The sequence below is a fragment of the Rhinolophus hipposideros genome, assembly GCF_964194185.1.
Source record: "Rhinolophus hipposideros genome assembly, chromosome: 23".
Taxonomy (NCBI): Eukaryota; Metazoa; Chordata; class Mammalia; order Chiroptera; family Rhinolophidae; genus Rhinolophus; species Rhinolophus hipposideros.
In genome coordinates this window covers 26,653,693-26,679,530 of record NC_138069.1, presented here as the reverse complement: position 1 = coordinate 26,679,530, position 25,838 = coordinate 26,653,693, and the positions used below count along the sequence as shown (strand labels likewise).

Genomic DNA, 25,838 nt, shown 5'->3' with positions numbered 1-25,838 from the left:
AAAAAAAAGCAGTTCAAATACAAAGTATGATGTCTTAATCCCTATTAATTTCCAGGTTGACCTACAAGAGATAAAAGTTAATCATTGGGCACTTGCTACCATATATGTCCAGCAAGCATTTCACTAAATCTCAAGTATTCCTCACAGCAGTCCAACAAGTCATGGATTATCATCCTCTTCAAATGAAAAAACAGATTTAGAATAGATTAAAGTCTCCTAGATAACAACTGGCAAAACTACGTAGTAGTCACTCTAGATTGGAAGGCTCCAAAATTAGCGGCCCTACCCACATCCAAATATATGTCTGACCTTTCTATTATATATCAGATCTCTCAGGTTTCGTTTGCTACATGTGTGGGAGTGCCAGATACCCAATGCAAACAAGCAATACAGGCGTAAGACAGCGTAAGTGCAGAAGTCTGAGCATTTGGGCATGTTTGAGTGGGAAGGACACCCACTCTTTTGCGTCCACAGCACTTACGTAGGCATCTAGTAAATCAAGAGTCACTCTATTCTGCAAAAGAACCCAGAGCCTGAATTTCCACCCGGTTGCACAAACTCTTTCCTTTTTGATTTCTGATTCGAACTTTTACATTTTTGTTAATTGGCTTCTTGTAGGTATCTTTAAAGCATCTCCAGAACTAGCAGTGCCCGAGCACAAAGTGTTCAACTACTGATGAGACAGTAGTTGAATAGGTCCAAAGAAAACCCCGCGGTGCGAGGTGATTCCATCAGCCTAACCCCTTAATTCTGTACCTTGGCTGTAGGAGGGGAGAATGCCTAAGCCCAGGGCTAGGCTCAGGCGGCATCAGAGCATCCCGCCGCGGGCGAGGCAGACTGGGAGGCAAAACGCCCAGAACGCGCCCCGCCCTTTCAAGCTGCGCGGCGGCGGGAGGGGAGCGCGTGGTGCGGCCTGGGCCTCTGTGCGCGCCGTAGCGGCGGGCCCGCGGAGGCGGGGCTCCAAGCTGACCCCGCCCCCGTCCCAGTTACGGCGTGGGGCGGTGAACGGTCTGTCCTAGCGGCTCTTCCCCTCATCATCCCTGGTGGCCCGTGATCATGGGGCAGGAGCCGCGCACGCTGCCTCCCTCCCCTAACTGGTACTGCGCCCGATGCAGCGATGCTGTTCCCGGGGGCCTTTTCGGGTTCGCGGCGCGGACCTCAGTCTTCCTTGTCCGCGTGGGCCCGGGCGCAGGCGCGATCCCTGGGACGCCCTCGTTTCGAGGTAACTCACTACCCCTGTTCCCCGCCTTTCCTGCACTTCTTGTGTTCCCCTGAGGCGCCGATGGGTGTCTTCAGCCATACCTCCGTACAGATGGGGAAACTGAGGCCCAAGCAGGGAGAAAGGTTTGCTCACAATCCCTGAGCTGAGTCCTGCCCTGATCTCCCAGTGTTGAGCTCCACCACGCTGTGGATGAGCGGTCCCACCTCCCGGCGCTCTCACGTGGGACCGCTCGCTTACTGAGAAGTTACCCGGGTCGAGAGCCAGGCACTTACAGCATTTGTAGCCTCCGTCTCCCGCCCAGTGCGGGCAGACCCCCTAGGAGCCTTCCTGGGGTTAGGAGCTGCTTACGCTCCAAGCCCCAAGCAAGATCCTGCAAATATTTGATACTTGTTTCTTTTAGATGAATGAGTTGAACCAGATGCTTTCAGGCTCCAAACTAGATTGTGGTTATTCCTTGGGATATGGCAGGCCAGATAGTTGTTCCATTCCAAACCACCTCGGCCAGATCTAAGTAAGAATCACATTCTTCATTTGAGCTGCTCCTCAGCCTGTGAACTAGGCACATCAAGGGGGATCAACATTTTACAGTTGAGAAGACAGGCTCGAGGGGATAAAATGACTCCGCTGAAGTCATGTGGCAGAGCCAGCACCAGTACTTAAGGTTTCTGGATGTTTTTGTTACACCAGGGGACAAGTGAGATCCCACGTACCATCTAACAACAGTGTGGTTCTGCCGGAAATCGAAGGTAGCACTTTAATCTGAAGTCTGATTTTGCTTGAAGTCATAGGGGAGTTGGTGGGACACACCGAAAGGGTCTCTGGCTTCACGTTTTCTCTTCACCCGGGTCAACACAACCTCTGTGCCAGCAGCTCCGATGATGGGACTGTGAAAATCTGGGATGTCGAGACAAAAACAGTGGTGACAGAACATGCACTCCATCAGGTACCATGGCTTACTGTTATTACATTATCTGTGCTGAGGGTTCTTTTGCTTCAAGTATAGTTTTGCTAGCTCACCTGTGCAAGATAACTTCTGCAATTGAGTTCATTAATTAGATAGGAAGCTCTACGTTATAAGAAACTTTTTAGGAAGGAGATACATATAAACCAAAGGTCAGCGAACTAACTGCACTGCTGCCTGTTTTTTCGGAAATTGTTTTGCTGTAATACAGCCACAGTCATCCATTTAAGTATTGTTCACACTTTAAGTATTGACTATATATCCACAGAGTTGAGTTGTAACAGAGGTGGCCCACAGGTCTAAAATACGAAAAATACTCCTGATATAAACTATAAATGAGTGAATGAAACTTGTTTCTAAACCAGATGATTACTTTGTATACCTGCCTTTTGAGAGAATGTGGGAAAGGAAAAGAGTCACTTAATCTTAGTAAGAACCTTGCATTAAGCTATTAAAGGAAGAAATTATTTTAAATGACTCTATGTTGGTTTTGTTTTGAAGCATACAATATCAGCATTGCATTGGTCTCCTCGAGTAAAGGACTTAATAATATCTGGAGATGAAAAAGGAGTCGTTTTCTGTTACTGGTTTAACAGAAATGACAGCCAGTACCTCTTTATAGAACCCAGAACAATTTTCTGTCTTACTTGCTCACCTCATCATGAAGATTTAGTAGCTATTGGGTAAGTACTATACCATCTGTATTGATAACTTATTTTTGCTTCTGATTGTATTTTGCATTTGCTTTACCTTCCCCTGTCCCTTTATTCCTCAAAGGAAACCATTTACAGGTGTTAACCACAACCCCTGAGCCCTTGGTATCATTTATTTATTCCTGTGACCTCCTAGTCACCTTACCACCTCTCCCAGTCTCAGTTTTTGTTTCCTTGGTCTCCACAATACTGTAGTTTTCTCATTCTTCACATTTGATTTCTCCAGTCAATCTCCAAATGTAGAAATTATCCTCTTTTAACTTTTTCTCCCTCTGTACTTGCCTTTGGATGTCACATTTACTACCAGAGAGTCAAATGACTCAGCTCTGTCCCTCTGTTTCTCGGCTCTCCCTCTAGATTGGGAAAGTGATCTGGCATTGGGATTTGACTCCTCATTGGTCACCAAGGTTATTTCACACAAACTGCCTGAGTGGGCCTCCCACTTTCTCTCACCACTCCATTTACTTCTCTCCCAAAGACGTCCATTTCATCTGGTTTGAAAACTGTATAAACACTAGAGTGTTAGAAGAGAAAGTCTGACTGGAGTGGATTCAAGAGACTGGGGGGTACGGTAGTAAAGATACACATGGACACCACACTTTCACACGGTAGTAAAAATATGCATTGACATGAAACCAGAGGAAGTAATGGGGATCAAGGGAGTAGTAAACAGAAGATAACAAGGGCATGTTTTTATACTGATGGAAATGAGACAGAAGGGGGAGATCTTGATGCAGGGACAAATCGTGATAAATGTAGGAGCAATGTTGAGAAGTCAAGAAGGGACTGGATCCAGATCACAAGTAGAACAGCTGAGACTATGGGAATGGGTACAGGTATGTGTGTAGTTCTAGTTGGAAGAGGAGGGTGCTTCATTCTGATGGCTTCTGAGTTTCTCAGTGAGGCATTAAGTCAGAGAGGAGGAGTCAAGTTCAGGGTGGGAATGGAACTGGTTGCAGGAATAAGGTATGAAAACAGTCATTTCAGAGAATAGGACGGTGAACTTACAGAGGGAAATGCTAGGCCCAGTGGTCCCTGTTGAGCGTCACTCTAAGGATTATGGTCATGACTTGAAACTATTCAAGCTGGTTGAGAAAGGAAATGGTTGGATTCAACCAGGTTTGGAGTTTTGTGAAGTAAATACCCCTAAGAGAGAAGGGACAAAGGAGATAAGGGTACTTTTAAAGGAGCGATTATAATGATGGATCATGAAATCTGTGCTGCACGAGGGGGTAGGATAGGTAGACAGATATGTGTAATAGTAAAAATGGAAAGGGGCTGTGGATCGGCAGTCTCTGTGAAGTGGGAGCATTGTTGCAGTTGGGATACTGGAGAGGAAGCAGAAAGGGTGGTAGGCAGGGGTCAGAGAAGGTTAAATCAAACTGACCTTAAAAGACAAGCAGGAATTCACAAGAAGAGTCTTCCAGGTAGAGGGAACAGCACAGTCAGACGTGAGGTTGAATCAGAATGATTTGTTTTCCAAGGATCTTCAAAATGGTGATTATTCCCTGAAGACTTGATCACATGATTATGAGGTTACATAACTCGGTGGTTTTCAAAGTCCATGTCTTCAAAGATGGATAAATTCTGTGATTGCATTTTTTAAATAAAGCTGTAATGAGAAAAAAAAATTTTAAGGAGAAAAATAAAACTGTAATGGTATTTTTCCCTGTAAAATTATCTAGTATGTAGGAAATATAAATAGGTACACCCACGTCGGAGAGCACTTTTGCACTTTTTTTTTAATTTATTGGGGTGACAATTGTTAATGAAATTACATGATTTCAGGTGTACAATTCTGTATTACATCATCTATAAATCCCATTGTGTGTTCACCACCCAGAGTCAGTTCTCCTTCCATCACCATATATTTGATCCCCCTTACCCTCATCACCCACCCCCCACTTTTGCACTTTTTAGTGAAGCAAAGATATGTGTATCTTACGTACTGGCAGTTCCATTACTGGGCATCAAATCTGAAATTGTCTTAGATGTGTAGAAGAACATTAATAGCAGCATTTTTGTTTGTACTAGCTGAAAAATGGAAGTCCTTTGAAAAGAAAAGGAATGAAGAAACTTGAGGTATTCATACAATGGAGTACTATACAACAGTAAAAATGGCTGACCCAGAACTAGAGTTAGTTACGTGAGTGAAGAAAGCAAGATGCAGAAAAAAGGACTGGAGGATATCATTTATATGAAGTTTAAAATATACAAAATAATTATGTATCTCCTTTAGGAATATATATTGAAAAGGCTAGGAATGATGGAATACAAAATTCTCAAATAGCAGTTTCCCTCTGGGGATGAGAGGGACAGAGGTTTGGTTAGGGTGGGCTGTATATACAGAGGAGTTCAACTGTATTGATAATTATTTTTTTCGTAGGCTGGGTAGTCTGAAATATTTCATCACTTTTTAAAAAAAAAAGCTAGTCGAATTTCTCAGTTTCTTCTGAATTCAAAAAATGACAGCCTTGGAATACCCAGATCTAGAATTGAGAGTTCTGCAGCTTTTGTGAAGTTTACAGTTAAAAAAGTAGGATCCCTTATAAAAAGGAGTTTTCTGGGTGTATTAGGATTATTCATCTCTAATTAGAGGAATTGTTAGGCCCCTGTAAAAATGGAGAACTCAAGCATACATGCTCCACTGTTTTTGAGTTTTGTGCCAGGCAACATGTTCAGTATGACTATTACAAGAATTGATTGTGAAGGAGAGGGTTTTTAAAAAACCAGGAAGCATGAAATGAACACTTTAGAAAAAGGACAAAATTATTTCTTCTTCCCTTCTTCCCAACCCCCAGTGCACTTAACTTTCAGAAATGCACAATAATATTCCCAAGCCAAAATGTTTAGTAGAAAACAAAATGTTTTCTAACTCTTGTTTTTCAGCTACAAGGATGGCATAGTGGTTATAATTGACATCAGTAAGAAAGGAGAAGTTATTCACAGGCTTCGAGGCCACGATGATGAGATCCACTCCATAGCCTGGTGTCCTCTGCCTGGTGAAGATTGTTTATCCATAAATCAAGAGGAAAATTCAGGTATAGATCATTTAAGGGAGAGTTCTGTACTCTTTATAGCTAAAGAACACATGGGTAAAATTGTATAATTTGAATTATATTTAAAATTTCAGGTTTTACAGATCAGATCTATGAAAGTGATAGCTAAGTTTCGGGAACCCTTGCAAACTAATTTTTCTTTGATACCTGCCTGTTTTCATGCAAATTAAAAAACAAAATTCCATCTCTATCCTAGAAGAACCTGAAATTCCCAATGGGAAAGTTATAGCACAAAGTCCAGTAACAAAAGGCTGCTACTTAGCCACAGGAAGCAAAGATCAGACCATTCGAATTTGGAGCTGCTCTCGAGGCAGAGGTAAGATTGAGGTTTGATATTTCTTTTGCAATATAACCTATATGGATCTGGTAGAGGCAGAAGGTTTTTCATTCTGTCTTGTACTGAGAGTGTATCATCTGTCAGAAAGCAGTTCTTTACTTTTCTATCCAGAAACCTGTTTCCCCAGCTTTGCCTGGGCTAGAACTCTCTGTGCTCTTAACATCTGTCTTTTGGGTTGGAGATGAGGGTTTCCGATACATTCACAGAAGGATCACTGTTTGGCATGGAGGATAAGACGTTTGTCGTGAGACTGGAAATACTGGAACTTGGCAAGGCCTGGATCAGAGGAATGGAAAAGATCACTCGAGCTAGAGCTTTTAATGCACAAATGCAGAATAAATAATATACACCCAATATAGAAGTTCATGTTTAAATCTAAAAGCTCGGTTTATCCAAATTGCAGAGACTCTCAGTCATTCAGCTTTCCGAAGCATCTCTCTGGGCAGAATTTTTACCTTAAGAGAAAGAAACTAGGCAGAGTGGATGTGACCTGTATAGTAAAAATCAAGCCTTTCTCTCATAGCAGTCTTCCTTCTCCACTTTATTTAAAACCACAAAAGTTTTGTCATCTTTGTCCAAATGCATTGGTGCATGTTAAAGCAAGTTAGGGCTTAGTCATTGGTAACTAGTAGTATAATTTGGGAAAACAGAATTTTTTTTTTTAAGGTTTGTAGGTGGCTTTTGGACATACTTTGGCTGATACACCCAAGTGGGAACACCACCAGACTAAGAATCCCTCCAGAAGAATAACCTCTAAACTGATGGACCATGGTCTTCAGATTTACTGAAGCAGAATCTCTGGGAGTTGGGCCCTGGCATATGTATTTTTCAAAGTTCCACGAGTGGTTCTGATACACAATAGGGTTTAAGAACCACTTGTTAGTTGTGTGTCAGGGGTGGAGGGACTTACCTCCCATCACAGGTTGACTGCCTCTGTTAGATTTCTTGCCAAATAGAAGAAGGAATTCCACCCTCTGTCCTTCCAACTTTAGAGAATCTTGGGTTGTGTTACCATCTGGGTACTCAATTCTAGTTGGAAACTCATTTTCCCAAACTATATTCTTACTGTGTTTAAGTTGCCAAGAGAGCCTGTAAAAGCTTGTTTAACTTAAATTAGCTAGACTAGTATAACTACTATGCATAATAATGTACCATGAGAAAACGAGGTCTGAATTCTAAGTAATCATAACTAACAAACTTTTAAACCACAACTGTACAGTAGTCCCTGCTTGACCGAGGGGAATATGGATATGTTCCAAGAGCCCCAGTGGATGCTTGAAAGAGCAGATAGTACCAAACCCTATATATGATACTATGTTTTTTCCTATACATACACAACTATGGTAAGTTTAATTTATAAATTAGGCACAGTAAGAGATTAACAACAATAATAGAACAATTATAACAATATACTATAATATAAATTATATGAATGGCTTTGGAGCCATTATTAAGTAAAATCGGGATCACTTGAACAAAAGCACTGGGAGACCACGAGAGTCTATCTGATAACGTAGATGGCTACTAAGTGACTAACGGGCCTTTAACATGAACAGCATAGATACATTCGATAACGGGATGATTCATGTCCCGGATGGATGGGGCAGAGCAGGACAGCGCAAGATTTCATCATAATACTCAGAATAGTGCACAGTTTAAAATGTATGAATTATTTACTTCTGGAATTTTCCATGTAATATTTTTGGACCGTGGTTGACTGGATAAGGGGGACTACTTACTCTATTGTGAACTGCTAATGACGTCATGCATGTAGTTTCACTATCTTGAGTGCCCATGGACTGTCTTTTAATCTGCAGGGGTGATGATTTTGAAATTGCCCTTTCTGAAGAGAAGAGGAGGGGGTATAGATCCAACTGTTAAAGAACGCCTCTGGTTGACACTCCACTGGCCCAAGGATCAGCCAACACAGCTGGTATCTAGCTCTTTTGGGTAAGTTTTTTTTTTTTTTTTGGTCATGCTCTCTGACATATTTTATTTTCCCCTCTAGCCTCAGAATTAATTCCTAGGCTTCTTTTTGTAGACACAAAAAATGGAGAAAGTGATGGCTGGGGCTTACATTATGATGGACCATTTGTAATGGAAAAGTCATGGGACAAATACCTGTGCTATCTAATAAACAGAAAGATGGGATAAGCTTCAGTTACTTCCCATGTAAAAAGGGGAGGTTACAGTATTTCCTGTTTCTTAGGATGAATAGAGTCATTCATGAAACAAAATTGATTGAGCACCAGCTTCTAGTTAGTTGAGATAAGTGAATTTAACAGACAAGGCCTCTGCTTTTAAATGAGGTAATAACAGGTAAAGCAGAAAATCCCACCAAAACGTGGGTCATGGTCCTAACTCCCCCCGCTGCCCTCCCAAAAGATGATATTATGTCTTAAAGCCTTTAGGGCTACACAAATGTGTTGGCATTTTCTAATAAAAGCTGTTAGGAAAATCTGTTCGAAAGGTAGTGCAGCACAATTACCTGGTCCAAAAAAATGAAAGATATAATAAAGTGCCCTTCTGATTCCTCGAGTTACTTCCGTCTCTTCCCCATGGGCAGTGACTCCTTGTTTTTTGTGTGAGCTTCCAGTTATTTTGTGCACATTTCAGAATATACATTTTTTCTTTCCTTAAAGGAACAATGAACAGAAAGTACTTTGCAACAGAGAGCCCATATTCTCTGGCCCAGAATCACTTGTTTTCAGGTTGCCTATGAAAGAGAACTAATGCCTTTTTCTCCTTCACAGAGGTGAATTGCTGCTGTGGGATCTAACTCAGTCTTGGAGACGGAAGTATACCCTCTTTGGTGCTTCATCAGAAGGGCAAAATCATTCAAGAATTGTATTTAATTTATGTCCGTTGCAAACTGAGGATGACAAACAGCTGCTGCTTTCCACCTCAATGGACAGAGATGTAAGGGCTTGTTTTGCATTCAGCTTTGAAGAGCAGTGATTTAGGACTTACATGAATTAGAGGGCTTTTTCAAACCAGCCGTCAGTTTTCACAACCTACCTTGCTCCCAGTTCCAATTTCAGAGTTCCTGTTACTGATTGGCACTAAATACATTAACAGCAGAGGGGTAGGGGAAAAGTGAGGAACCACCACGATGGCTTTTTATTAAAGCAGGTATGATACAGAAGACTAGATGTGTCCATGGGAAAGCATCATGCTTTGCCATTAAAATGTCCTTGTCTATAGTTTAGGTAGCAAAATCATCTGCTCTTGGTGAAATCTCTCCAAGAGAGAATTGGCTTTATTTAAGTCTATGACCTGTTTTGCAGTTAAGCTAGGCTCATTTGATAGGCATTTTCTCCCAAGTCCTTCTGTTAAACAAGTGACGATTAAAAACTTAGCACTCCTCTTCCCCTTGGTGTAAGGTATTTTGCATTTTGAAATAGCAGCTCTGATTTTTCCACTGTCCTGAGGCCATCTTCATTTTTACTTCTAGTTTGCTTAATGAGGCAGTCACCAGTGCTCTAAATACAACAGAGTGGAAAGGCCACTGAAGTTGTGAATAGAAGGCCTGGGTTCTGGTTTAGTGACAGAACTTGACATCTCTGGGAATAAATGTATTCTAGGATCCCTTGGAGCTCTACAATTTATGACTGATTTTTTTCTTTCTTTCTGAGAGATGCTTTTTCTAATTCCTACTAGAAAAGTTAAATTACATTATCCTTACTCTTTGAACCCATCCTATTTGAAATGTTCTTTTTCCTGTTTCTCTGATCTTTTTTATATTTAGGCCCTAATCCTTCATCTTTTCAGGTAAAATGTTGGGACATGGCCAGCCTGGAGTGCTGCTGGACCCTGCCTTCCCTTGGCGGCTTCGCCTATAGTCTGGCTTTCTCTCCTGTGGACACAGGCTGTTTGGCCATAGGTGCTGGGGATGGCATGATCCGCGTGTGGAATACAATCTCTATAAAGAACAGCTATGATGTGAAAAATTTTTGGCAGGGTGTCAAGTCCAAGGTTACAGCGGTAAGAGAGCTTTGTTTGCGCCTGCTATGAACTTTTTTTTAAATGAGTCATTCTCTTTTGGAGAATACCTTTTCACTTAAATGAATTGTATTGGGAATCAAAGATTATTCAAGAATATTCTTGAAAGAATTTGACACAGGAAAACAGAAGGACCCTCTTTAATCAAACCCAATATCTCTAAATTCAGAATTTAAAATTAAACCTTCATTTAAGTCATCATGTTTTCTAATAGTAAGAAATTATTATAGAAATAATCCGGATGGCATTCATGAAAGATACATTATGTTATAACATAACATATTGGAATGATATCAAACTATTAAAAATGACAATGCAGATCTTTACTTGATGTGGAAAGATGTTAATGATTCATGAAGAATGCAAATTATAAAATACGGAATGCAGATTACAAAACAATATGAATAACTTTTTTTTGTTTTTCTCTAAAGTGAGACCTCTGTGTAGTCATTAAGTATAAAAACAATAAATGTTTGTGCTTTATAAACTAAATAGTACATAATTGTAGAAAGCAAAAAAAGACTTTTTCCTACTATATCCTGCACTCTATTCCCCCACTTCCGTAATCCAGAGAACCACTGATGATAATTTGTGGTGTATCTTTCCAAATTTTGTTAATTATCATTAGAGTCATATTTTCTAAGTTGTTCTGGAATCTTCTATCCCCACTCAACGGTATATCATGCACACTTGAATGTTAGAACCTATTTTTGTTTTTTTCAATGAAATATTTTTGTTTATTCACAAAACATGTCTGAAAGGTACAATATTGGCATTGGGGTGTTTTAGATGGTGAGACTCCAGGTAACTTTTATGTTGTTTCTAATACTTCTTTAAAATTCTTAATGAGAATGTGTTACTTTTAAAATTAGAAGACACCAAGAAAGTTTTCCATGTGAACCTGAGGATTCCCTTAACAATCTGTCCCTTTCCTCGTATTTTCTGTAGCTGTGCTGGCACCCAACCAAGGAAGGCTGCTTGGCTTTTGGAACTGATGACGGAAAAGTGGGATTGTATGACACGTACTCCAGCAAGTAAGAGAAACAGTGACTTGTTTACACTACTGACCATAATGTCAGTGATGGAGTTAATTTTGAGTCCATGAACCTGGATTTGCATCAGAACTGGCCTGGGAAACATCTTTAAGATTCTGGCTCTGAGACTGAGGCTTAGAACTCCGAATTTTATTTTCAAAAAAGTTTTTCGGGTCATGGTGGTTCAGCCCATCTGACCTATGGGAAGCACTAAAATTAATATCTTCTGGTTATTATACGCTGAATAGTCAGACTAACACTAGAAAAGGTATGTAGTAGAAGGAAGTATGTTGCTGTATACATTGTTGAGCATTTAGTCTAAACTGCTTATTCGGTTTCTTTTAGCCAAAGGAATTTGGGGTTACTGTCTAGAATGGTAGCAATAAATACGTCAGACGTGGAAGTAAGTCAACAGCTAGTTCAGTCATAGGTTCTGGAATCCTGGGATTCTAAAGTCATACAAAGAACATAGTATACACTAAAGGTAATAACCACGCTGCCTTTTACTAACACATCACATATCACTAATCACCACAACCACCTTAAAAAGTACCGGAGACCAAGGTTTCTTTAAAAAGAAAAAGAAGAATCAAAAACTTTAAAATCGATTTACTCTAAAATTTCGTCTTAGTTTAAGAATGTGATGTTAATGACAGGGTAAACCTAAAAGCACTTCTTGTCTTTTACTTGAGTATGAGGTAGATCCATTTGCATGATGATAATACGTGCTTAGCAGTAACCTTAGTTCGGAGCTGAACCGTTGGCATCTTCTGTGTTCTGTTTTTCTCTAGGTGGGATAGCCTTTACCCTGCTATAGAACTACAGTAATATTAGAATATTTGACATTTAAGTAAAGTATAAGCAATTCAGGGAGAGATGGGGGAAATGATGCCTAACTGGCCAGAGGAGTGAGTGGGGGAGAGGAGGGTAAAGTGTGTTTGGGGCTTATTCAGTTTGTTAGTAGATATCCTTCTATGTTATGTTATTTAAGTGTTTACTTCATTATACTCAGCTATTTGGAGAAAGTTACTATTAAGTTGTTTTTCTCTAGTATCAGCAACTAACTTTATAATAGAGACCTTTTAGAAAATGCTCTGTTTTCCACTGTGCCTTTTTTTTAAATCTGTTTGTAATCCCCCTTCCCCCAAGACCTCCACAGATTTCCAGCACGTATCATAAGAAGACTGTGTACAGTTTAGCCTGGGGGCCACCAATACCCCCCATGTCACTTGGTAAGTGTCTGAGCCATTCTCAAACAAATGTGAGAGAATTCTTTCTTTCAGTTTAATCCTAGGATATTCAAGAGTCATAAATATTCTAGTGCAGTGACTGTTTATGCAGGCTGCTATGTCCCCTGGGGTGCATGAGGGCAATCGTGGTGAGTGATAAGTCGGAAACCATTCACCCATAATAAGCCTCCCTAAACTCTAAAACTAAGAATTTCTCAAATGATATCTTTTTGCCTTTGATTGTAGTCTGGACCCTATCCCTCTTCTAGCTCCTCAGCCTTATCTTTCCCTTACTCCTAAAGTGATAGCTCAGAATATGTTTTACAACGAGTGTGTTTAGCAAAAATCTTTGGTAAACGTTTCTTACCCTTCTATACTGAAACATCTTTAAATTTCCATAGTAATTGCATTACATAGAGAGGACGGTGTAAATTGTAAGAACTCAAGCAGCACTGCAATTATAGTTCGTTCATTCAACAAATGTTTGTCCTTGATTTGTGCCAGCTCTAGTTCTAACAGTGGTGAAAGATAAAACTTGCCTTTACAGAGAACCACCAGAACCACTGTTTGCTTCTTAAAAATCAACAAGAGAATTGCTGTAACACTAAAGAAATCACTGCTTTGAGGACAACTCTTTATATTTAGTCAAAGGAAGTCATGCAGCTCTGTATATTTAAATGCTCAAAGAATATAAAATACTTATTTCTGGAGGGAAAGGTAACTTCTCAAAAACTTTGAGAACATGTTTTGATTCCAGCTTCGGCACTCTTACTGTTTTCAATGGCAGAAGAATGTTTAAAACAAATATGTTGCGTTATAAATAGTCATGTAGAATTAGCATACCGTTTTTTACTTCTTCCAACAACTGTGTTCAGATGCAAAGAATGGTGACTTTATTCCAATGTATTAATATAATTCTTTCAAAACAACTGACAGTATGATATGGTCATACTGTAGCAACAAATAGTTAAGCTGGTGAAGTGCAACACATTCATCTTTCTCCTTTTTAAATCTGAAAAATGTTATCCTTAATTGATGTAAACTTAACATATTAGCAAAATTTGTCCACATGTGAGAACATACTTTGGTCAGTAGATTGCTCTAATAAACCAATTGCCATTTGCTAAAAACGAAAAACTGATAAGCTTTCTTTTCTTGTCTCACATAGGAGAGGGAGACAGACCTTCCCTCACTTTATACAGCTGTGGAGGGGAAGGGACTGTCTTACAGCATAACCCCTGGAAGCTGAGCGGAGAGGCCTTTGACATCAACAAACTCATCAGGGACACCAATTCCATCAGAGTGAGTTATTGTGGTCTGTAGTCTCCCGGATCTCTGGATCGTCTTCATTTCCCATCTTGCATCATAAATGCTGTTATTAGACATATCCGTTGTGCTCAGTCAGATTTCTTAGATGTTCTTTAAAAACTCAGTGAATTTGTAAGTTATAACACATATCTTAGAAGTCTTTATCCTTGAGTAAAGCAAGGAACTTAACCAAAAAAGAAAATGTTCTGTCTCAATTGCAATGCTGATTTATTATAAATTTCCAGCTCTTGGATATAAAGCATCGTATTCAGGCCGGCCAGTGAGGCCTTGGTTAAAAATAACATTATATGGTGTCCAAGTGCAGCTGAAAGGTATTTTGCTCAAAACAGAAGTGTCATTTTTAAATAAAAAAAAATTTAGTGAAATAATTACAGATTTCCACAAAAGCTGCAAAAAATAATACAAATAATTCCTTGGCCTAGATGCCTACATTTAATCACATTTGCTTTACCCTCCTATCAATATATCTGTATGCTGGAACTGTTTTCTGAAGTACAACCATAAATGTTGAAATGTCCTTACTCTTTAGAATGAGCATTTTTTATTATTGTTCATAATTTTTGTCTGGCTAGCCTGAAAATAATATTTAGCTATAAATTGAATTATTTTTATTGACTATTGTACTTCATTGTCTTAAATGTTACCTGGACATTAACATTCAGCAGTGAATAAAAGATACGAAATTCCTGTTTCTAATAAGCTTTTAGTTTTTATGGCAGTTAAATGTATAGATCAGAAGTTCCCACAAGGAGTTTGGGCTGGAAATATAAATTTGGAACCCTTCACATGAATGGTTGCTGAAGAAGCTGTGGGCATGTATAAGGTAGTTTAAAGAGACAAGCAAAGAAGAGGGCTCAGGAGGCAGCCTTGGAGAACACCACTACCTAGAGTTAGGGGGGAAAAAGAATCTGGAAATGAAACAGAAGGGATAGGAAGAAAACGAGGGCTGAGTGTGTGGTTTTTGCTAAGGAGACCATGACCCTATGTTGTCAAAGCCAACAGATATGTTTCATTCTTTATTGTGGGATACAAATCTTTTTAATGCAGTTCATTTACACAAGGTTAGTTAGACACTGTAGACATTTAGTATTTACTGGCCTGTCTTTGTCCCAATTAGGAAATTATAATTAGAATACCTGCTCTTAGTAACTCTTTGGTTAATTATATGTATTATTTACGAGAATGGCTATTGTATAATTAGAACATTTTTAAACTCCAGGGATTTTTTTTTCTCACGCTGTCATTGATTTGTAATGTAACATACGTACAGAGAGAAACCATGTTTTTAGTCAAGATTGGTTTGTTTTGCTTTCTAGTACAAATTGCCTGTACACACAGAGATCAGCTGGAAAGCAGATGGCAAAATCATAGCTCTTGGCAATGAAGATGGGTATGTGTTTCTTTAAAAAAACAACTTTGTAATTGCACATCTATTTGATCACAAGCTGCCTAATGCCATCTGTAATGTTAGTTGGGGAAGCCTAGTTGTCTTTGATATTCTGATTTATCCTTGATTATCTGTAAATGATTCAGGAGCTCTCTGCGTCTAACAACTACAAAAGAAGTTGGATGTTTTCATTCCAAAGAAAGTATTTGCCTACTGTTTTATGCTCGGTAATGCTCATGTCCTGCACTGAACTGCCTAAGTCTCCCTATAATTTTTTAAAGTAAGCCTAGGGAGAAGTCCTCTTTATTCCTCACCGTGCCCTCTTCCAATGCTGATCACACTAGCATAGTCTACATTCAGCCATTGGTTCACTAATTCTTTTAGCTTCTCCTCAGTACCATCTATTACAAGAGCCCAATGAACACAACTTTCCAGAGATGGTTGTGATTTTTTTTTTTTTTAAAGCTGAATATACTCATTTGAGAGAGAACCTTTTGTACCTGGTTCTTTATAAGAAAGTAGCCTTTGCAGTGATAGATAGGGTTATCCTATTCCATTTCACCTTTCCTTGACGGATGGAAGGAAGAAGATACCTGTTTGCATTGGACTGTAAATTGATGGTCCATCTTTCTTGTCTTTGTGTGTTTCTTATTCCAGATCAATAGAAATACTTCAGGTTCCCAACTTGAAACTGATCTGTACCATCCAGCAGCATCACAAGCTTGTGAATGCCATTAGCTGGCATCATGAGCATGGCAGCCAGCCAGAGCTGAGTTATCTGATGGCCTCTGGGTCCAACAATGCAGTCATTTATGTGCACAACCTAAAGACTGTCATAGGTAACTTTGGTTTCTTCCATACTGGGGGACTATCACTTGTTCAGTTACTTTCCATTCCAATCTTTGTCCCTTTTTACTTTCTTTTTGGTATTAAAATGTTATTTTTCCTGCTTTCAAAAGTAAAGTAATATATTCCTCTTATTGAAAATAAGACAGATATTTCAAACATGACAAAAAATGTTAAGTTAGAAAGTGAAGTTCTTCCTATATCTCATCCCTCAGTAATAACCAGTGTTACTAGTTTGCTGCATGTTTTTTTAGAATGGTTATTGCTAAGTGGCTCTCCAAAAAGGTTGTTCCAGTTTATATCCCCTTCCCACCGTGTTTGAGTATTTTCCACACACAACATACATCTTACTCCCATGTTTGACTGCATCCAGTTCTTACAGTCCTGTGAGTAGGTTCTGTTGTCCACATTCTCCCCTTGTCTTTTAGAGAGCAACCCTGAATCCCCAGTGACCATCACAGAGCCCTATCGGACCCTCTCAGGGCACACAGCCAAGATCACCAGTCTGGCGTGGAGCCCACATCATGATGGAAGGCTGGTCTCTGCTTCCTATGATGGCACAGCTCAGGTACGACGACATCTGATTCTGAGGGTTCTTCACTATGTACTCTAACTCCTCTTTTCCCCCAGTTGTATACTTACCTTCTACAAAAAGGGATTTTCTAAGCTCTAGAAGGCATTTTAGTTTTATTCCACATATCTGGGCCCTTGGCAGGCTAAGATTGGGGTTTTTCATTTAGATGAAAAGGAAACTATTACCGTATTTTGCCGTGTATAATGTGTACTTTTTTGCCCAAATTTGTGAAGGAAAAATATGGATGCGCATTATACATGAGTGGTACTAATTCCGTATCTATATAAATGTTTTTAATTCTTGTATTTATGCTTATGAGTTAAAAACTTAATTCTAAACTCAGTAACGATATCCATATGCAAAATAATACCCTGGAATACGATACTCGGTTTTGTTGAATTTACAACAAACTTATAATGACTAAGAGTTCTTGGCCTTCTATGATGCATAAATATTGTAAATTTGTTACCGCTACACAAAAGTTCTTGTACCGTCTCTCTTCTTGTGTTTGTAATTATTTATTACATAAAATTTCTTGTATTATAATGTTAAAAATAAATGCTAAAATTCCTTTACAACACACAAAACAAGTATCTAAATGTAAACAAATAAAACTTTGAATTAAAAAATTAAAACAAAAGATTTTTTTCACCTGAACGTTTGGGCCAAAAACACGGGAGCACATTAAACATGGCAAAATACGGTAATAGGAACTAGCTAAATTCTAATACTTTTTAAGATTTCATTCTGACTTACTGTCAGTCTGATTGACTTACAAATTGATGTGAAAAGTACTCATTCCTCTTCAAACACAGAAATGGGAGTCTAATAAATCATAGAAACAATTTTTTAACAGTAGGTAAGTCAGAAATCTCCAAGTTCTAAAAAATAAAGATGAGATGCCAAGCCAGAACTATGAGGTAGGAGTTTTTGGTATCACAACAAGAATAGACCTTAGGAACTGGAGGACTAACATCTCTGCTGGATGTCTGTCTCAAATGATGAGTTGTAATTAAGCTACCTGCACAAAGCTAAGAGTCAACAAGGGCTGACTTCTGTGAAATGGGGACTGGTATAATTCGGGAAACAGCAAGGAAATTGGTCACTTGCCCAGGTACTTGGGAACAAAAGTCTCACCTGTGAGAAGTTAGAACCCCAAGTCCGCACCACACATGCAGGGGTGGGCTGAGTTAGAATTCTCTTCATGGTATCAGAATCCCCAGCAAAAGATTAACCTACGGCCCTGGTTTAGGACAGTGAAACCCACAGGGCACCACTAGTTCCCTCCAAATCAACCCCAGAGAAAATAGCATTCTCTGAAATAGAACTCCTGAGAAAAAACTATAAATCACAAGAGGCAATAAGTACACAACCATTTAAAAAAAAAAACAAAAGTTTAACTTGTACCCCCTACACAGTAGAATAACCAGAAATTGTCTATTCTGTCACGTGACTTTTGGTTTTAGGTGTGGGATACTCTCCGGGAAGAGCCTCTATGCAATTTCCGAGGACATCGAGGTCGACTGCTTTGTGTGGTGTGGTCCCCTCTGGATCCAGATTGCATCTACTCAGGGGCAGATGACTTCTGTGTGTACAGATGGCTCACTTCCATGCAGGAACATTCTCGGCCTCCTCAAGGTCAATGCTTGCCTACTTCCCTTTCTCCCTTCCACAGTAACAGTGTCAAGCAAAGAAGACATTCCTGCAGGGTGGCCGCGACCCTGTGGCAAGGGTTTGGAGCCTCCCCAAGGAAGGCGGCCATGTGGGGCCTGAAGACAACACCCAATTAGTAACAAGTATATTGGCCCCCAGATCTTGATTTCCAAATACCATTTTCTGTTAAAAGGGACCAACCAGGCTTCTTGGGAAAATGGCTAATTCTAGGTTGGGACAGGAAAATTACAAGATGAGCCTAGAACATCATACCATAAAGAAAGGAAGTGTTCAAGACTGAGCTACATCAAAGGGACAAAAAAGCTTGTTTGAAGGGGCTCCACTAACCTAATCTAGGACAATTTGTACTTGAAAATAATTAACCGGAGAATTCTGTTTCTGGCTACGAAAGACTAACAGGTACCAGACTTGCCCACCACCATAAACAGCTAGATAACTAGACAATATATTAAACAACTAGAAATGTACCCAAAGAGATGAAAGGATATATTCATATAAATACTTGTAAAAGAATGCTCATAGCAGCTTTATCTGGAATTTGCCACAAACTGGAAACAACCCAAATATCTGTCAGCTGGTAAATAAACTGTGGTATACAGTAGAATTGTACTCAGCAATAAAAAGAAAGTATCTACTGATAAACACAAAATGTGCTGAGCAAAAGAATACAGCACAAAAGACTACGTACTGTATAATTCTAATATACAGTATGAAATATACATATGAATTCTAAAACAGGCAAAACTAAACTATAGTGACAGCAAAGCCGTGATTGCCTGGGGGAGGGGGCACATCTTATTACAGAGGCATGAAGGTATTTTGATAATGGAAATAGTTTCTATTTTTATCTGTGGTGGTGGGTTATGTGACTACACATCTGTCAAAATTCAGCAAAGTATTAAAAAGTAGGTATATTTTATTGTATTAAATTATACCTCAATAAAGGTGACTTTAAAAAGCAAAGGATAAAGACTTTTAAAAAGTAACAGTAATGGAATAAAACATAAAATACGAATTCATGAGTCCATAATGATAAAAATAAATGAATGTCTAAATAAGTGGGGAGAAGCAAAAGCTCTTTACAACAGAATGACAAATAATAAGTGTAGAATGATGGAATTTGAAAATTACCACTCAGCAATCATCACGGTTACAACTTTTAGTCAAGAAACATCAATGGACACTAAAACTAATGGATGCAAATACTTAATAATTACAAAGGGAAAAACAGTTTTTCAGGGAGAAACCTGCAAGATACCCCTTTAATCAAGTGATCAAAGTAAACAACCAAATGAAAAAAACAAATTATGTGCTGCCTCAGAGGTTGCACTGAAATGAACACAGCATCACTTCTGTGAATTCCAGCTAAAAATGCATAATCTTAATCTAATCTAGAGAACATCAGGCAGGCCCAGTTGAGGAAATTTGGCAAAACTGTCCTGTAATCTTTAAAAGTTTCAAGTCATGAACGCAAAGGAAAATGGAGCCTGTTGCAGGCTGAAGGAAACTAGAAAGACAATCAGCAAGTATCATGTGTGATGCCTTTCGCTAAGAGACATTCTTGGTAAAAATGACAGAACTTAAATGAAGCATGTGGAGTACATATGGTGATGTATCTCTTAATTTCCTCATGTTAATGGTTATACTGTGATGATGTAGGAGAATGTCCTTGTTTGTAGGATATACACTAAAGTATTCAGGGGTAACTGGGCATGGTATTTATGATTTAATGAAATCCCAAAAGGGCTTGGTTCTGTTTGGTTAACATTTTGATAACTACAAATACATTATGAAGGGAGGGAAAAGGTAAGAAGCTATCTAAAAAGAGAGTAATGAGGGTTTGGAGATTATCTTCTAGAGTGCTTTTAACCAAGAATGTATATTTTAGTCTATCCTTTTTTTTAATTGCTATTCCTATAGGCAAGAAAAGTATTGAATTAGAGAAAAAAAGGCTGTCTCAGCCTAAGCCAAAACTCAAAAAGAAGAAAAAGCCCACCTCGAGAGTTCCCATAAAGCAGGAATTGTATGATGGGAACGAAGAAGACAGTATGAGAGAGAGCACAGGACCTGTTGAGAATGGCAGCGTGTCCGACCAAGAGGGCGAGGAGGAAGCCCAGGGGCCAGAGTTAGCCTGTGGTGTCGCCTCAGCAGGTATGTGCCCGAGTCCTGTGTCACTAACTCTCTAGGACTACATAGGCATGATCAGAAAACTAAGGCAGGTTCTTATTCAATGAGAAAATGCTGTCTCTGACTTACCTGGTGGCCCAACTCCTGAACTTACTTACGCATGGTGGTATTTTGGGAACGACCTTGGAAACGACAAGGTTTTGGTTTTTTTTAAGGGTTCTTTAAGCCTCTAAACACTTTGAAGTATTAAAGAGTATCTAGTGGATGATTTGGATGGAAATAGTGAAGTTCTGTGAGAAAACTTCTTATCAACTTGGGCAGGGTAAGCCTGTGGGACAAAGCAAAGCTAGGGAATATGTACATAGAAACTTACATGGGGAAAGTTTTAACAACTTGACATTACCATCCATGTACATGGAAAGAAACCACTGTCCCTTACAAATGTCTGACCTAGTAGAATCTACCACCACTCTGGAAACTTGCGAGTTTTCACCCTTCCTACTTAGGTTTGTACCTGTTTTTTTTCTATGGAAAACATTTATGAATGATGATTAGGTTCTTCCAGTCTGTTAAGCTATAGTGGCAGTTCTCAGATTTCTCACAAAACTGGTTTTCAAGCTTCCGTCACTAATTTCTAATAACGCAGTCTATTTCTAGTTTGAAGAGAAAAAAAATGTCACTATAAAGTAAGCACTTTAATTCTTTTATATATTTACCTTAAAGCTCTGATGCGTGTTACTTGTTAAAGTGAATGACTTAATAGCAAACGATATAAATAGAAGCAGTGACTCATGTCTAATTCTAAAACAGTATTTTGTGACAGAATTAAAGTGACCAAAATACGCGGTACAGAGTCACCCCTGTCCCTCTCCATCTCAAGGGGTGGCTGTTGGACCTATAGTTTAGGTAAAGACATAAAAGCCTAATGGATTTCTTTTCTTTTTTTTTTTAATTTATTTATTTAAGAGTGTTTTTCCAGGACCCATCAGTTCCAAGTCAAGCAGTTGTTTCAATTTAGTTGTGGAGGGTGCAGCTCACAGTGGCCCATGTGGGGATTGAACCGGCAACCTTGGGGTTGTGAGCATCGCTCTCTAACCAACTGAGCTAACTGGCCTCCCCTTAATGGATTTCTTTAGGCTTATCAAAATACCTTATCATAAAACGGCTGCACAAAATATCCTTTACCCCTATATATCAACAGCTTGTTTTTGAGGGTTTTTTTTAAGTTCATGGCTGTATATGCTCAGGTTTGTGACTCCATATCACATACCCTCAATCTTTACTATTAGTAAAGTTGTTCCTTGTTTAATTAAACATGCAACTAGTACTTTGTCATAGAAATATGTAGAAAGTCCTTGTCACCTGAGCAAAGTTTGGGAACTCCTGGAACTATGTTATAAAGTTATGGAGGCGAGAAGCTTGTAACTTTTCCTTAGATCAATTAGGCAATGTTATAAACGATAAACTTACAGAATCCTGGAACATAGTTTGTGAGGTAAGAAGAGGAGACAGGGTGGACGAGTGGCTCAGTTGGTTAGAGCATGAACTCTGGGCAACAGGACTGCCGGTGCAATTCCCACATGGGCCAGCAAGCTGCGCCCTCCACAACTAGAATGAAGATAACAAGCTGCCGCTGAGCTCCAGGGCGGCTGGATGGCTCAGTAGGTTGGAGCGTGTGCTCTCAATCACAAGGTTGTCAGTTTGACTCCCGCAAGGCATGGTGGGCTGCACCCCCTGCAAGTAAGATTGAACAATGGCAAGTAACTGGACTTGGAGCTGAGCTGCGCCCTCTACAACTAGATTGAAGGACAACTTAACTTGGAACTGATGGGTCCTGGGAAAAACACTGTTCCCCAAATAAATAAACAAACAAATAAATAAATAAATAAATAAACAAACAAATAAATAAATAAAGACGACCCATGCTTCCTTTCCAAAGGATTTTATCTCATGGTTTGGGTAATACATAAAAATTGCATCATTAAAACTGGTATAGTTCTTAATTTTTTAAATGAACGATATTCTACATTGTTCTTATCCAAACTTTTTTCTTTTTCCCCTATGATGTAGTTTCTAGAGAATCAGTTATCTGCCCTCCGGTCTCTTTAGGCTTTGAACAGCCAAAAGTCACCATTAATAATAAAGTCACGTTACTGAAAAAGGAGCCACCTAAAGAAAAGCCAGGTCGGTATCTAATAATTAAAACATTATGTTAAACAATCCTCAATTGTTACATGCAACTGAAAACTCAGAAGTGTGTGTGTGTTTTAAGTTTTAAATATTTGTATTTTGGTTACATCTCAATTTGGGGTCATGCTTTTTTAAACATTTTTTAGTACTTGATGAAGTATTGTTTTGCAGTTGATACTGCTTTACAAGTGCTCACAGGGATAGGTGTGTGTATTGTGAACACTGCCCCCAGTTAGTTTAATTTGAAAGCTTCTTTGTAAGAGTGAGAACTTTCTATGCCCAGCAGTGTCCCTCCAGTAGGGCACATTCACATCGTGGGCATTCAGTTTTGTGTTCCTGATTAGCTGTTCTTCAGTTTGTACTTATTGCTTTTCAGAAGCCTTACTCAAGAAGCGAAAAGCCCGTTCCATACTTCCACTGATAACGAGCCTGGACCACAGGTCCAAAGAAGAGCTTCATCAGGACTGTCTGGTACTAGCAACTGCGAAACACTCCAAAGGTACAAAACTATACTTCCCTGGCCCATCCATAGTCTTCTGGCAACTGGCACACAAGAAGGGCTTGTTTATTTGTTGAACACATGAGCAAACAAATGTCCAAAATTGTTTGTATTCTACATTCTTTGCCAGCCTTCCCTCTCCCAACTCTGCTGCCAAGCTTCCCATCCTGACCCACTGTCAACACCTCAGTGCCTCTGAGATGTAATGCTCTGCTTTTATAAATTGAGTTGTTCCAGCTGTCTTTGTGCTAGAATTGGTATGATGGTTTAAATACTTCAGCATGAATCAACAGTATCTTCATGTAGAAAAAAAATTATTTGCTTATTGAAAACACACTATGTCAATTCTTTCAAAAAAATGAATGGAAGTTTTTGTTTATAGAAGATTTTTTTGGTTTTAATCTTTCAGAGCCCTCATATAATGCCCGTTATTTTGATACTGGAGCAACTATATTTTTTTTTATTTTGAATTTTACATGTTAAAAAGGGATGCACATGATAAAATGAAATTCAAACAGTATAAAAAGAAAGTAAATCTCTCTCCCACCTGACACCCACTCCTCCATTTCTGCCCCAAGGCCACACTATTATTACCAGTTTCTTGTCTCTCTCCAGAGATATTTTATCCACATAGCCCTCTTTTTTGGAACTTTGTAATGACTCCTTATACCTTATACAACTAACCATATAGTTTTATACTATTTCCCTTGTTAGAAAATTACTCAGTTGACTTTTTTTTAAAAAAGAGCATGAAAATTGAATCCCTTTGATATAAATCCTAATGAACATTAAAGGACATTTCATGATAGTTTTGTTTTGCTTTTTACTGCATTTAAGTACATGTTACATTTTGGGTTGGCTTTTACATTACTTCTTTTTCCCCGCCCAAATCTTTCTTTGAGCAAACTATAAACTTAATTGTCTCATTGGATTGGCCAAGTCTAAGCTTACCAGACTGGAAGTATTTTCCTAGTTTTGCTGCCTTTGTTACCTGCATGGTCTCTATTCAGGGTAAATGAGGACAGGACTCTTCTCGGTGTCTGAACTTGGTGTTCTGGGCTTAACATTCGGAAGTAATTGGGCAGAAAACTAACCTGTGTAAGCATTTCACCTGATTTTTTGTTTTTGAATTAGCAGAACTAAATGAGGACGTGTCTGCTGCTCTTGAGGAAAGAATTCACCTGGGGCTTTTCACAGACAGGGCCACCCTGTACAGAATGATCGAGGTTGAAGGTGAGGCAAGTCCAGTCAACACAACCCACTCCATCCTTCCGCTTCCCTAAGACTTTGTACCTAAGGCTTTGTACGTACCTCTTTTATGGCTGCCATCCTGTGGCATCTAAATGGTTAGTTTTACATGACAACTAACTAGGTTTTGAGCTCCCCAATGTGCATATTCACACATACCTCTTGCACTGTCACAGGACCCTAAACATACAGTGTTCCCTCTGAGTGAGTGGCTGAGTGAAAGTGAGTGAGTGGACAAGTGTCTGAGTGGGCTTCTCGCCCCATAACACTCTGGAAGGTAATTTGCCCATCAGCGGGTGACTACATATTCTAGGAGTTCCTCTCTTTCCTCCTGCCTTTCTTTTTCTAGAAGTCAGTGCAGACAGATGTTTCTGAAACATCTTCCAAACATTCTCTCTCCTCCATACAGGAAAAGGTCACTTGGAAAATGGCCACCCTGAGTTATTTCAGCAGCTTATGCTTTGGAAAGGAGATCTAAAAGGTGTTCTCCAGTCTGCAGCAGAAAGAGGGGAGCTGACAGATAATCTCGTGGCTATGGCTCCAGTTGGTATGTTCTTTTCAACCAAAGCTCTGTTATCTCCAGGATATGCCCACTAAAGATGGACATCGTCGTGAAGGATAATTGGGCCATGTCTGTTAACTAAATTTGAAATGCATATCCTCTCTGACTCAGCCATTCTAATTGTAGGAATTTAACTACTCACACATGCAACATGACAGATATACATGGGTTATCAGTACAGCAGGATTTATAATAGCAAAAGATCACAACAACCTCTATGTCCATCGATAAGAGACTGGTTGAATCTTGTGTATCTATACAGTAGAGACTCCTACACATACCAAAAGAGTGAGGCAGCTCTGTGCATTCTGATATGGAAAAGAACTCCATAGTATATAAGAAGTGAAAAGAATCAAGGTGTAGATGTACAACAAAATATCTGATACTGTGTCATTTATGTTTACACGTTTGGTTGTGTATTCATAGGCTATTTCCAAAGATTTCAAAAGAAACTAGTAATAATGATTATCTCCAGGGAAAAGAATTTGGACAAATTTGGGTGGGAGGATTCCAGGATAACAAGGAAACCTTTTATGCCATGCCCTGTTTTTCAGCTTTTTATTCAAGTAATATACACACACACACACGTGTATATATAATATATGTTATATATATACATATATAAATATATAAAAAAAATATATTATATTATATAAATATATATATAAAACATATATGAGATAGATATATAGAGAGATATGAGATGGATAGATAGATATGAGATAGACATGAATATATATAAGAGCGACAGCAAGAGAAGTACACAGGTCATGAGTATACCACGAATTTCACAAACTGAACACCCCTTTGTAACCAGCACCCATGTCAAACAACATCCCTGGCAC

General features: G+C 39.1%; 1 protein-coding gene across 2 annotated transcripts in view; it reads left to right on the top strand.

The window, feature by feature from the left end:
- The first annotated feature begins 979 nt into the window (after positions 1-979).
- GEMIN5 (gem nuclear organelle associated protein 5) overlaps positions 980-25,838 on the top strand; it is a 35,230-nt gene continuing 10,371 nt past the window's right edge. Inside the window, exons 1-20 of one of the 2 annotated variants that reach the window (XM_081035225.1) lie at positions 980-1,222; positions 2,005-2,165; positions 2,685-2,866; positions 5,786-5,937; positions 6,152-6,271; positions 8,110-8,242; positions 9,046-9,211; positions 10,064-10,276; positions 11,243-11,328; positions 12,478-12,560; positions 13,726-13,859; positions 15,203-15,276; positions 15,931-16,112; positions 16,548-16,687; positions 18,160-18,331; positions 20,288-20,518; positions 22,565-22,678; positions 23,061-23,183; positions 24,321-24,416; positions 24,841-24,978. In XM_081035225.1, coding sequence (XP_080891351.1) covers positions 1,057-1,222; positions 2,005-2,165; positions 2,685-2,866; positions 5,786-5,937; positions 6,152-6,271; positions 8,110-8,242; positions 9,046-9,211; positions 10,064-10,276; positions 11,243-11,328; positions 12,478-12,560; positions 13,726-13,859; positions 15,203-15,276; positions 15,931-16,112; positions 16,548-16,687; positions 18,160-18,331; positions 20,288-20,518; positions 22,565-22,678; positions 23,061-23,183; positions 24,321-24,416; positions 24,841-24,978 — 2,866 coding nt within the window. In that variant the 5' untranslated portion in view covers positions 980-1,056. Of the gene's footprint in view, positions 1,223-2,004; positions 2,166-2,684; positions 2,867-5,785; positions 5,938-6,151; positions 6,272-8,109; positions 8,243-9,045; positions 9,212-10,063; positions 10,277-11,242; positions 11,329-12,477; positions 12,561-13,725; positions 13,860-15,202; positions 15,277-15,930; positions 16,113-16,547; positions 16,688-18,159; positions 18,332-20,287; positions 20,519-22,564; positions 22,679-23,060; positions 23,184-24,317; positions 24,417-24,840; positions 24,979-25,838 lie in introns of both variants that reach the window. The other variant, XM_081035224.1, reaches the window with a different exon arrangement.